The following is a 12,880-nucleotide window of genomic DNA, read 5'->3' on the forward strand; positions in this document are numbered from 1 at the left end:
GGGGGCCTCAGGCGCCCCGGTGCTGGGGCTGGAGAGCCCCCGGCGCGGAAAGACGTGGGCGGGCTTTACGGGATGAGTTCAATGAATGGATGTGGATGGGCTTTAAACGGGAGCCCTGGAGACGCTCCCATGTGGCCCAGGCCAGGCCTGCAGTGACCCCAGAGGCCCTTGTTAGCCCCAAAGTCCTGCTGGCTGCCTGCTGCCAGTGGAGCAGGGAGGTCACAGGGGCCAGGTCTGCCATGTCCCCATCCCCGCTACCCACAGCGAGAGGCTGTTCTTCGAGACGGCACACCGCCTGGTGGAGGATGGCTGGAAATAGCTGGGCTATGAGTACCTCAACATTGACGACTGCTGGTCAGCTAAGCAGCGGGATGCAGCGGGACGGCTGATTCCCGACCCTGAGAGGTTCCCCAGCGGGATTAAAGCCCTGGCTGACTACGTGAGTGCCTGCTGAGGACCCTGGGGATGTCTGTGTCCCCACGCCACCATGGTGGGACAGCTGGGAGCTGGGATGGAGGAACCTGATCCCGGGGAGGCCTCTCTTGTCCCCTCTTGCAACTCTTCTCTCCCCACAGGTCCATGCCCGGGGCCTGAAGCTGGGCATTTATGGTGACCTGGGCACCCACACCTGCGGGGGCTACCCGGGTACCACGCTGGACCTTGTGGAGCAGGATGCCCAGACCTTTGCGGAGTGGGGTGTGGACATGCTGAAGCTGGATGGGTGCTACTCATCAGCAAAAGTGCAGGCAAAAGGTAAAGGCTCCCCGCCTAGCTGGCATTTCTCCGTTCGCTGCTTTGGTCAGAAACACTTCACAAGCTTCAGCTCTTCCCTTGCATCTCCTGTTGCAGCTCTTGGGCAACGATAAAGGAGTTTGAGTTCCCCAGAGCCACTGTAAGGCAGGAGGCCAGGCTGGCGGGGGGTCCCCTTGACCGGGTGGGCTGGGACGCAGGCTGCTGCCCTCTGTCTCCTTCACCAGTTGTCTTCTCCTCTCCCTAAGGCTACCCAGCAATGGCAAGGGCCTTGAACGCCACAGGCCGCCCCATCGTCTACTCCTGCAGCTGGCCAGCATATCAGGGGGGGCTCCCCCCTAAGGTGAGGGTTGTCCTGTCCGGTGACTGTTTCCCGTGTCCCCTGTGCCCTGGGGAAAGCCAGAGATGTCAGAGATGCAGGAGCTGGGTACTTCACCCCGCTTTTGGCTCTGCCCCTGTTAGGATGGGGCTGCAGGTCCCTAGAAGGGATGTGGCCTTCCTGCCAGGCATATGGGGACACTTGGGGTTTGCATTGTGGCTGAGTGATGGGAGTTTGGGAGAAGAAGGCACTGGGACATGCCCTCTCTGCCCCACTCAGCTGGTGTGGGGTTGATCTCAACAGTCTGTTCTTCTGAGATGGCTCCTGTCTGGTTTAAGTGCTTGAAATAGGATGTTCCTCTTAGTAATGTTTCTTGAGAATTTAGTATGTTTATTTATTTCCTCTTTCACCTTCTGAGTCAATCACAAGCTGCCCTCCTTCTTGCTGCTGATCATACTTACCCATTACCTCTTTAGTTTTTTTGCCAGACATCCCATCGTACTGGGATGAGCCCAGACATGGTGGGAAATGGCTGTCCTCCATCATTACATGATGTTGTCCTTCTCCATATCCCTCTGCCTTGCAAACACCAAACACCTTCTGGATGCTGCAGCTTTCAACAAGTGTGGCTGCCCTTTCTCCTCCAGCTTGCAGACCTCATCCTTTCTCCTCCTTCTTCCAGGTGAACTACACCATCCTGGCAGAGGTCTGTAACCTGTGGCGCAACTACGGTGACATCCAGGACTCCTGGGACAGTGTGCTTTCCATCCTGGACTGGTACTCCACAAACCAGGACATGCTGCAGCCGGCAGCTGGCCCGGGCCACTGGAATGACCCGGACATGGTGCGGCTGGGTGGTGGGTGCACTCACCCTGCCCGGGGACTGGGGGGGGTCTCCAGGGATCCCCTTCGATGGGCAAGGTGAAGAAAGAAATGTGTGAGGACAGCTCAGCACCCAGCAGGGGTGGGATGTCCTGCTAGTGGTAGGCTGCCCGAGGGGCAGAAGTTTGTGTAAGGTTTCCTGTGCTGTGCTTCTCCCCAGCAAGCTGCATCATCACCAAGTGCGGGAAGCAAACCAGTTCCTAACCCTTTCCTGTCTCTCCTGTCTTTTCCCCCTCTCCCCTCCAGCTCATCATTGGAAACTTTGGCCTTAGCTACGAGCAGTCCCGCTCCCAAATGGCCTTGTGGACGGTGATGGCAGCTCCACTCTTTATGTCCACGGATCTCCGCACCATCTCCCCGAGTGCCAAGGAGATCCTGCAGAACCGCCTGATGATCCAGATCAGCCAAGACCCCCTAGGAATCCAGGGGCGCAGGATTGTCAAGGTTAGGGGGAAGGCGGACGTGTCTGGAAGAGCAGACAGGAGCAGCACAGGGGTCAGAATAAGGAGGGAGAGGGAGGTGATGCAGAGAAACATGAGCGGGAGAGCTGTGGCAGCTGAGGACCTGCTGGCATAGCAGTCCCGCAGGGCGAGGTCAGAAGTCATGGGCCAGGGATGGTTTCATCAGCTCTTCCTCACCCCCCACATCCCCACCCCTAGGAGAAATCCCACATTGAGGTGTTCCTGCGCCCGCTGTCCCAGGCCGCCAGTGTCCTCGTCTTCTTCAGCCGCAGGACGGATATGCCCTTCCGCTACACCACCAGCCTGGCCAAGCTCCACTTCCCTGAGGGTGGTGTGTATGAGGTGAGCCCCTCTAGCATGCTGTGTAGGGGGGCAGCCCCATGTCACCTGGATCGCCCTCTTTCCAGCTCCCTCTTTTGACACTCTGCTCTTTTTGGGGGGGGAAGGACTCCCAGTCGCTGGCCAGCTGCATGTTGGGTTGCCCTCCTGTTGCCCACTGCTGTGCCCTGTCCCACCATGCCATGTCAGTGACCATGGCTGGACCTCAAGATGAAAGGTCTGTGGAAATCCTGGTAGCCACCATCTCTCTCTTCCAGGTACATGACGTGTACAGCGGGAAGATCATCAGCGGCTTAAATACAGGAGACAGCTTCTCAGTCATTATTAACCCCTCAGGGGTGGTGATGTGGCATCTCCGTCCCATGGCACGGGCCTGGCACGTTGACAGGCAGCGAGACCCCAGTGGGGGCTTCCGCCCGGTACGCCTGTGACGAGGCTCAGCTGATGGGGGTGTGGGTCAGTGCCAGGGTGACCCTGGGGCATGTGGCTCTTCACTGCACAAGTGCCTTTGGCTGGAGTGGCCTCCCCAGGTCATTCCTCCAGTACCAGCTTGATGATGTCTACATGGTCTGCATGAAGCAGGGATGCTTGTGACCCACGTCCTGAGGGCATGCAGAGACTGATTCCTCCGTGATTGGAAAGTCCTTTGAGATACTCCTGTGGAAGATGCCATATAAGCAGAGCCCAGCCACTGTTGAAGTTTGTCAGCTCTGATACCTGAGCACTTTACTTCTAGGGTAGTGGCACCCCCTTTCCCCCTGCCACCCCCTCATGCGTGATGGCATTAGCTTCAAGGATCAGACCTGGCCACATTCTTTCTTTTGCTATAATCAGCTCAGCTTAGAATAAGGCTCTGTCAATAGGGCTGCACCCTTCCCAGGTACCCTCCCCTGGGCCAAGAGCTCCTGGGGGCATGATGGGCCTGTGCAGAGCAGCTTTGCTTGCAGGCCTGATCCTGCCGCCAGGATCCTGGGGGCCAGCACCACTCCAGCCTAGCATACATGTGTGCATCAGATTAAAGTCCCTTTTCTATCAGTTTACAGCAGAGCAGAGCAAAAACCTGCGTTGCCCATATACAACCCCAGCAGCTTTGCTGTGATACAGCACCAAAACCTGCAGAGCCGCAGCGTGTTGTGCATGAGTGGTGTTGGGAAGATGCTGATGCTCAGTTGAGTTGATAATCTTTTGAGGTGGGAGATGGTCACAGGTGCCTCAGAGCTGCAAGCTGCAGCCTGTTCTTGCTCTAGCAGGAAATTCCTCCTAAAAAGGGGCTCAGGCCCTCTTCCAGCAGGCTGAACACTCAGGGTTTCTCAGGGAAAGGCTCCTCCCCAGGGCAGCTACATCCCCAGCTCCATCCTGAGGAGGAGCCTGCACTATTAAACTGGAAGTGAGCAGCAGGACAGACTCCAGAGCTCTCAACTGATTCACCTTCATACAATGCACATCCTATGGAGGAGTTTTAGGCGAGACATGGCCCACCCCAACCGTCCCAGAGAGAGGTGCAGCATTTGTGAAGATTGCCTCTGAAGACAGGGAGACCAACAAGACTAAGCCTCAGACCAGAGAGAAAGGTTCCCTTTTCTACTCGGGTGATGGAGGAGGGTTGGGTACCACGCTGCTTCCTGCAGAACCAAATGGCCAATTCTGGCCACTTCCAAAAAGTTTCTCCGAGTGCAGCAGCAAGATTCTGAACATGGCACTTGCAGTGCTAACAGGAAAGGATGAACACACTTCATGTCTGTATATGGGCGCTGGCTTTGTTCTTGGGGAGTGATTGAGGCAAATTATCTGAAATAAAAGGGAAGCTGGTCACAGGCTCTCTGTTTCGTGTTTATTCAGCGTTGCTAGTTATAGCTACTTGATTAATGTAGGATTACAGGGTCAGTACCTCAATACAGGAACAAGTGTGCTAAGCAGTAGAACTGGCTTCCTGTCAGAGGCTAGATTGATGCAGAGTAGAAAGCCACTCTCCAGTAGTTACAGCATTAAGCATGGCAATGGCATTCCTTGGCACAAGGGGGAAGTCAGATTTTACAGTCCACAGTTATTATATATTTGTTTTTACTTCTCTGGAAAAAAAATGGCTAGAGAGGAGTTCCTCTTAAAGACAGGCTTTCCTGCTGCCTAAAAATAGGCAGGAAATGTAAATGTCCACAGAAGAGCTGCTAAGAATACAGCCTTAGTGAGTGGCAGGGTGGGGACACTGCCTCTGCCAAATGCAGTGTTGTGCCTGCCCCAAGGACGTGCACACATACCTGCCAGTTCTGGGTATCTGGGTGAGAGCAAAGGCACAGACCAGCCTTCCACTCTCCCCAGGCAGCAAAAGGATAAGCCCTGCCTTCTTCTCTCCCCCCAGTTACTTGGTTCCAGATCCAGCTTAGCCATGAATCAGGGATAGAGGAGGACTGGCCCACAGCCCACCCAAAAGACCACCACCAGTGGCTGTTGTTTGTTCAACCCTTCTGTGCAGCAGGCAGGAATGAAGGCCAACACAAGACACACAAAGGCAGCTAAAGGTATCAACACTCCTGTATTAAAGTGCAATTCAAAAGTTACAAACATTCATAATTATTTTTTTAAAATACAGAGTTATTAGAATATCTCTAATTCAGACTTAAATTGTGTTTATAGATGAGGAAATTTACTTGCCCCCATGCAGGGCTGCTTTAGGAATTCACACTTGCAAGTCCTGCAAGCCCGACTTACAGGAGAGCCCTGGCACACAGGGAAGTAAGAGGGAAAACACTCCTCCTCCTTCACTGTGAAGGTAGGAAGGCTGTAGGAAGGAGTACAACCACCCCAGATGTAAAAGGATCACAAGGGTCTCCACCAGAACTAGAGACACTCTGCAGAGCAGGTTTAATGGCACAGTATCCTAAGAAAGAAGGAAAGGTTGTGGCTGAACAGCCAGTCTCTCTGCAAGAGAGCTGAGCGTTAGTAACACCCACATCAGACAGCGGTTCCCAGCTGAAAGAGGGCACTGCACCCCTGAGCAACCCAAATTTGGCAGTATGGAGCCCACCTGCCCATGCTGCTCAGACATGGGCATATACACCCTGGGTGCAGCAACCCAAGGAAGAAGAGATGCAGGCCAGTTTTCCCCTGGGGAGCCAGCACACAGCACAAGCCCGCTCAGCAGAGGGAGCCAGGGCTGCAGGATCCATCTCCTGACAAGGCCCATGCCAGGTCATCCTCCTAATGCAGCACATTTTGCCCCAAGGCAAGGAGCCTCTTGCACAGCGCCTGACTCCGTTACGCTTGAAGAATGGCTGCTCGGCACAGGATCACTGCACAGATCTGGGACCTGCTGCTAGCAGAGGGAAAGGAACACTGATCTGCCTGCCTGCCAGTATCGGCTCACCGCCCTGCAACACACCTTTGTTTGCTTTTCTATTCGGTGTCTAGAAAAGCAGGCTCAGTGGGGCCCATCTCCTTCCCGCTTGAATAGCCAAATGCTTCAGCGTCTCCTAGGATGCACTTCCCAAATTTGTCACACCATGGCTTTTAGTCCAGGACATGAAACACACCTCCAGTACAACAGAGGATTTCCAGAGTCCTTTCTCATGCTGAGCTGTGCCAGAATTTAAGGAAATCTAACACCTTTCTGGGGCACCCAAGGGTCTATGCAAGGAACCTCATGGCTCTCTGTACCTTTCCTCTTGGATGGTGCTTCAGACGAAAAAGTTTGGCATTCCAAGTAGTTTCACTCCAAGATCTCAGAGCCTTCATATTCTAGTCCTAGATTAGTGATGTGGTCTACTGGTGATTTAAGAAGTCCATCTCTCTCCTCAAGCCAACAGCAGAGCAAAAAGTTAGTGCTTCAACCCCATGAGATAAAGCAAATAAGCAGGAAAGTGCTGTTGTTCCACCTGTATTGCCACCAACTCAATGTTTAAGGAGGGCAGGCACTCAGCTGCCCAGCACTACATATATTGTATATATACAGAGAGACCTAGAGATACGCTAACCCGAAGGGTAGTAACAGACAAGTTGTCCTCAGGGAGAGAGACCACGTGAGGCTGGTTGTCATTTCCTTCTGCTAGTTGTTCTTCTTATCCTCAGGAGGTGTATAAGGAGGTGGCTGATCCTGAAAGGAGATACAGTAGAGTCAACAACCATGCTTGTTTTATGACCAACTCTTCCCAGGCGTTCCCAGGCTCAGCTTACAAGAAATGCTTGCTTTTCAGCTCTGACTGAAAATATTTTGTTTCATCACACCATTCCTGTCTACTATCAGCTATGCTCCAGGATATATGTTGCCTCCCATAACATTTCTAGTGAAGGTCCCCTCGAAATCAGGTAACAAAAGGTCTAAAAAGACGACTTAATCTGTTTTAATCCCCATCTTCCTCTCACTTCCAGGGCTTTGTCTCTGTTGATGGCCATAGCTCTGATCCAGCAGACAGCAGGGCCCTGGGCTGAGGGCCGGCTCTGCTGCTCCATCAGTCTCTGGCCAACCACAGAGCCCCAGGAAGCAGAAAAGGGCACAGCCAGACTGGCTGTCACCTACCAAGTACAGGCTGCAGCCCACCTACCAGCTGCCACTGACTGAACAGTAAGAGACCTCCCCATTTCCTTCAGTACCTAAAGCGGGACTACAGGAAAGCTGGGGAGGGACTTTTTACAAGGGCAGAAAGTGACAGGATGGGAGTAATGGCTTTAAACTGTAAGAGGGTAGATTTAGACTGGATATTAGGAAGAAATCCGGTACTGTGAGGTTGCTGAGACACTGGCACAGGTCACCCAGGGAAGTTGTGGATGCCCCCTCCCTGGAAGTGTTCAAGGCCAGGTTGGACAGGGCTTTGAGCAACCTGGTCTGGTGGGAGGTGTCCCTGTCCATGGCAGGGGGGTTGGACCGCATTATCTTTAAAATCCCTTCCAACCCAAACCACTCTGTGATTCTGTGATCTCCATACAGCCCACTCCCTCAAAAAAAAAAAAAAAAAAAGGCAGCCCACACGCTCTCATCCTTAAGCAACCTGCTCTTCTGTAACTGCCAACTTCCAGGCCCAACAGAAGCAGTTTCCTGTGTGCTCTCTGTGCCCATGCAAATGTATTCTGCCTTTAAGAGTAAGACAAGCACCGAATGGCTGTTACAGGGTGAATCTTAAGGCCTTCCACCTTTCCCAACTGAGGATCTAACAAGCTTTCTTCATGGGACCAACATCCATGCCTCCCTCCCAGGAAAATGCATTCTTCCTGCACAATTTCAAGGTGAAGGCATGCTAGCCTTTGCTAGGGAAGCAAACTGCAGTCTCTACCAGTGACAGAAGAGGGAGCAGGCACATGCAGGCCACCGGCGCAGCACTCACCATGGGCATATACACATTGTGTGGGTTGGCAGGGTTGTAATATGCACTGGAAGCGGCTTCCATGGCCTTACTGCTCCCTAGAAAGGGAAGAAAAGCAGCCCTCTTAGATGCCTTAAGCAGTGGTGCAAGCCCCAGAGCCTTCTCCCCAGCCATAGCTCTTTTGAGGAGGTGACAAAGGTCCACAGAGCGAGCAGCAAGCACAGCAAGCTGGGTGTGAACTCAGAGCAGATCAGGAAAGCCGCAAGCTGACTAGAGCTGACCAGAAGCTGCGCAGTGCAGAGCTGAGCAGCTCTCCTCATACCTTGCCACCTCAAATAATAGATCAAGACAAATTTGAGCTTCTGTAACAACAGCAGCTTCCCCATCCCACTCTGTGCCCACACCACCACCCACAGCCCAAGCCCCTTTTTGCACCTGGACCCTGGTAGCTTCCCAGTCCCATTTACCTGGCATCCCTGGGCCCACTGAGGTTGTGGGAGCTGAGGGGGCTGAGGGTCCTGCAGGAGACGGCCCAGAGTAGGGGGGAGGAGGTGGCACATACATAGGGTTCATGTTTGGAAGTGGTGGGTAAATACCTGAAAAAAATGACACTAAATTGATGCTTTGGACCATGGCAAAGGCACAGAGGCAACAGGCAACAATTTCCAGCCAAGCAGCAGCACAGTTTACAAACCACATCTTCACCTCCCATCCAGCTGCGACTACAGAGACACAGGGGTGTGATCAACAGCACGCAACATGTTTCTGCAAGGACGAGTATCCTTGATGGAGACCAAACTGCAATAACCCCCACCATACCACTGTGGTTTCTTTACAACTAACACCAAACATACCCCGCCAGTCAACATTACACAGCTTCCAAACCTGGATTCTGGGCGTATGGATATCCCATGGGCTGTGGAGCTGGTCCATAGGCATTCATCGGAGGTGGTGCATAGGGATATGGTCCGTTTGGTGGCGGAGGAGCAGCATAGCCCCCCGGCACAGGTGAATACCCCCCTGGAGCAGGGGGGGCAGGTGCATACCCTCCAGGTACAGGTGTGTAGCCATAGCCAGGATTCTGGAGAGGAACGCCACTGGAAGCTAAGGAGTTTGATAAGTCAGATATCCTTTTGTTACAACTAAACATACAGACAAAAAGAAAAATAGTCCTGTTCGTGCAGCACCATTCCCCATCATCTAAATTCTCTATTCAGTCCTGGCATAGTACTGTGCATGAAAAGCATCAGCCTCCTCACTGCAAGTTTTCAGGGTGCTAAAAGAATCCAGCTGTAAAAATAGCAGCTATCAGGTACCAGTCCCATCACAGAGCTCCCACTGCTCGATGAAAAGACTGTTCTAAAGCAAGCATCAGCAGGGTGGATTTTACTTATTTTTAAACTTCCTTACCAGAAAAAAGTGTACCTATTTAAATGCACATTTCTTTAAAAACTTTCTTATCAGAAAAAGACCATACATTTCCCCCTAGTTTGAAAGCTTTAAATAGAAGTTTGTGGTTTTGAAAATTTATTTTTCCCCTCTCCAAATGTGAACATGTTAACTTCCCCCATCTTATTCCACTATTATAGAACCAAGCTGAGGGTAGGTAAGTGGGTCAATTTTTCACCATCACATATTTCAACTTTATTCCAGGAGGAATAAGATTTCATCAAAAAAGATGGTCCACCTCAGAAGCATGAACCCCAGAATACTCTGACTGCACAAAGCATCAACAGAATAAAGAAAAAGGACTAGAAGGAAAAACAAAAGTTCCCTTGAACAAAACCTCCACAACATTGCTGTGGAAGACTGCATCGAGTACCTCTCTTTCTCCAGCCCATGAGGTTCAAAAAGAGCACTATTCTCTACCTAGCTCAGCAAACCACAGGGGAATGGCAGGCTCTGAAGATCCCTTACCACTAGAGGCAGCTTTGAACATCAGCTGGCCAAATTCAATGGCTCCTCCACTGTTGAAAGTCAGTTTAAACGTCCCCTGCCCTTCCCAGCCACCTAGGAGAGAGAAAATCAGAATTGAAACAGACCATTAAGCTCCTCTGTAGCAGTCAAGTCAGCAAAACAGTTAAAACTACATTCTTTTCTTCTTTTTTTCTTATTTCAAAACTATTTTGTGTCATATTGCCATGGGGAAATTGCCATGGCACTGCTATGAGAACTCCCCCAAAACAGTATCTCAAGAATATTACAACTTTCTTTCTTTATCCTTCAAAATTTTCCCAACTACAGTTACACAGAAGCAGCTTACTCTGGATACTAGGATTTCTGTCTGTTCCTGAAAGGTTTAATATAACCTAAGTTCTATTGCTGACCTCAGTGGACTACGGATCAGGATCTGCAACTCAAGCTTGGATTTAAATCAGATTCAACATTTTTAATCTCTTTGACCCACAGAAGCTCAGAGAGATTATAAATGCTTAGGTACAGTAGATATTTTTCAGAAAAAAATCAAGTAGACAATGACACTGCACGATAAGTAAGTCTGCTTTGTTTTGTAGGGGCTTTTTCATGTGTTTTTGTGTGTATGCTTTGTTTTTATTGTGTTTTTAGGAAAAAAGATGTCATTTAAAGAGAAGATTTCATAAAAAAAGATTTATCTTCCTTGTCTAACAATGAAGTTAATAAAAGTAGAGATAGTCTCTTGGGAATAAAGTAGAAATGAAAGTATAGAAATATAACAAAACAATCTACCATGGATGAAGTCATACCCTTGGAAATTCGCCTCTTTAAAATCACTGTCTTAGCATTATTTCAGCCTGAGAAAGTGGGCTGAGCCACCATCCAGAGGACTTTAAAACATTGTTAAGAATAGGAAGCAAAAGCATAAGTTCTTCAGATACCATGAAAATGCACACAAACTTATTCTAGGGCTGAAGAGGGATGAAACTTGAATCAGAAGCTTTGTTATTAAGCCCTGTTTACTTTCTGCAATTCCCCATGACCATGACTGTAAGTCTTGCCACAGTTTCATCATCAAATTGGGAACAAAGCTAAATCAATGATGTACAGCAGCACCCTAGGTACATGCAAATGTACCCAATCTGGTGACTAATGACCTCCAAAAACCAAAAGTGGCTGCTAATTCTGTCTGCCAATACCAATGACTGGTGACTTGGTCACCTACCCACCCGTCCAGGTCAAAGACAGGGGAAAACAAGTATGTGCAGAAACGGAGCAAACGTGACATACAGAGCAAGACAGAAGTTACAGGACTGAACAACAGCCATTCTGTGAAAGTCAGTTATCAGCTTTGGGGGCTGCAATTAACAGTGAAGCGGTGCCTTGAAGTCCAGAAGACACGAGTTACCTCAGCATGGATGTGCCAGGGATCCTGGCACAGCTGCTCTGTCCGCCTTTCCCATGCACATAAGCCACCTATCTGATGTTCAGCAGAAAATAAAAGGACTTGTGGCACTCGGAAAGAGTTCAAGCTACAAAGCACAGGCACATACCTCCTGCCTCGGCCTGAATCTGTCCTTTGATGTAATTAGCAGAGAACACAGGCTGCTCAATCGAGCATCCTTTCACCAAATAAAACGGCATCATGAAAGACATCATAGGATCCTTGCCCTTCGACACAAAGATCATCTGCAAGACAGAAGGAACGCCTCAATTGAATTATATATAAAGGGTGCTCATGGAGTTGCAGCTATAGCAGCAACCAGAAAGAGGATAACTTAACTCCCAGTATTGGTATGCATGGTGTTATTTCACAGTACTAATACTGCGGGATCCCACACAGATTTGATGGCACATTGCTCACTCACTTGAAGGCTGTATGTTGCAAAATAATATACCACTTAAAACACACATGAACATCTACAGAGTTTTATTGTTCTGCTTTTTTAAGGATAAGCTATGACAGTTTTCAAATAAAGTAATGCTGAATGCCACATTATATGAAATATATTCTCTAGACAATGATTTCCAGGACTGCATGTGCCTCTGTAGGGAACTGAGATTGTGACACAGGTGCAAACTATCCTATTTCCACCTTCCCTTCTCCTACCTGGCACTCTCAGTGGTTTTTCCCATAACATAGCTCACTTCTATCACCAACCAGCTTTCTGGTCGAAAGTCTACAAGATCCCTTGAGAAAGAAGAAACCCTGCTGGCATCAGACTTACCCTGTAAGGGGTGAGATACAGCATCCCTTTCTTCGTGCCTTTGAAGGCTTCAGGCTTGCCTGTCACGTCACTGAAGGAGAGCTCCACATCTTTACACTGTTTGAGGACACTACAGGAGGAATCAGACAAATTGGAGAGACAAACTCAGCAACAGCTCTGACACACACCCTCCATCACACAAGGAGGGGGACAGCACACCAGAAACTCTGAATATTATCCCAAAAGACACAGTCCTGATGTGGCCCTGCCGTTTTTCCTTTGAGCAGAGAGGGGTGACTTACGCAGAGCAGAAAAACTCATCCTCTCACCTGTGACAACCCCCACTCCTTCTCTTTCAGTTTCTCTTTCTGTCTCCAAAACCATCAGGCCGAGGAATTCCTCTCTCTGCTTGAGAAGGGCCTTAGCCCAAAGGTCAGGGCACAGAGAGGGGTGAAGTGTCTGAAACTGCCCGAGGTACCACCTCGGAGCAAGCCTCTCTCTCTCTAAGTCCATGCTAAAATCAGGACTCGCCACCACACAGGAAAACAGCCCCGCTGTAACACCGCACCCACTGTCCAAACTGAGGAAGTTGCTTCACTAATACGCTCCTTGCTGAGCCCCCCTTCAGGATGATTTAAGTAAATCTTTGTAATAAACAGCACCATGCTAAGGAACAAAACAAGGAGCCAGTAATGTCAGCAAGAAGGTTATTATTGT

General features: G+C 50.1%; 2 protein-coding genes across 2 annotated transcripts; one reads left to right on the forward strand and one right to left on the reverse strand.

Moving 5' to 3' along the window:
* Positions 1-264: 264 nt before the first annotated feature.
* NAGA (N-acetylgalactosaminidase, alpha-) lies at positions 265-3,182 on the forward strand (the record flags this gene model as incomplete). The annotated part of the gene is given in 7 exon segments (XM_010179331.1): positions 265-439; positions 576-753; positions 999-1,093; positions 1,752-1,913; positions 2,198-2,395; positions 2,611-2,754; positions 3,009-3,182. Coding segments are annotated over 7 exon segments (1,126 nt in total), but the record flags the coding sequence as incomplete, so codon positions are not given.
* Positions 3,183-6,790: 3,608 nt separating this feature from the next.
* WBP2NL (WBP2 N-terminal like) lies at positions 6,791-12,547 on the reverse strand. Its single transcript, XM_010179332.1, is given in 10 exon segments — positions 6,791-6,838; positions 8,064-8,140; positions 8,510-8,638; positions 8,928-9,146; positions 9,960-10,052; positions 11,510-11,645; positions 12,185-12,306; positions 12,309-12,335; positions 12,338-12,352; positions 12,493-12,547. Coding segments are annotated over 10 exon segments (921 nt in total).
* Positions 12,548-12,880: the final 333 nt, after the last annotated feature.

This window comes from Mesitornis unicolor, unplaced genomic scaffold, assembly GCF_000695765.1.
Source record: "Mesitornis unicolor isolate BGI_N332 unplaced genomic scaffold, ASM69576v1 scaffold48412, whole genome shotgun sequence".
In the NCBI taxonomy this organism is placed as follows: Eukaryota; Metazoa; Chordata; class Aves; order Mesitornithiformes; family Mesitornithidae; genus Mesitornis; species Mesitornis unicolor.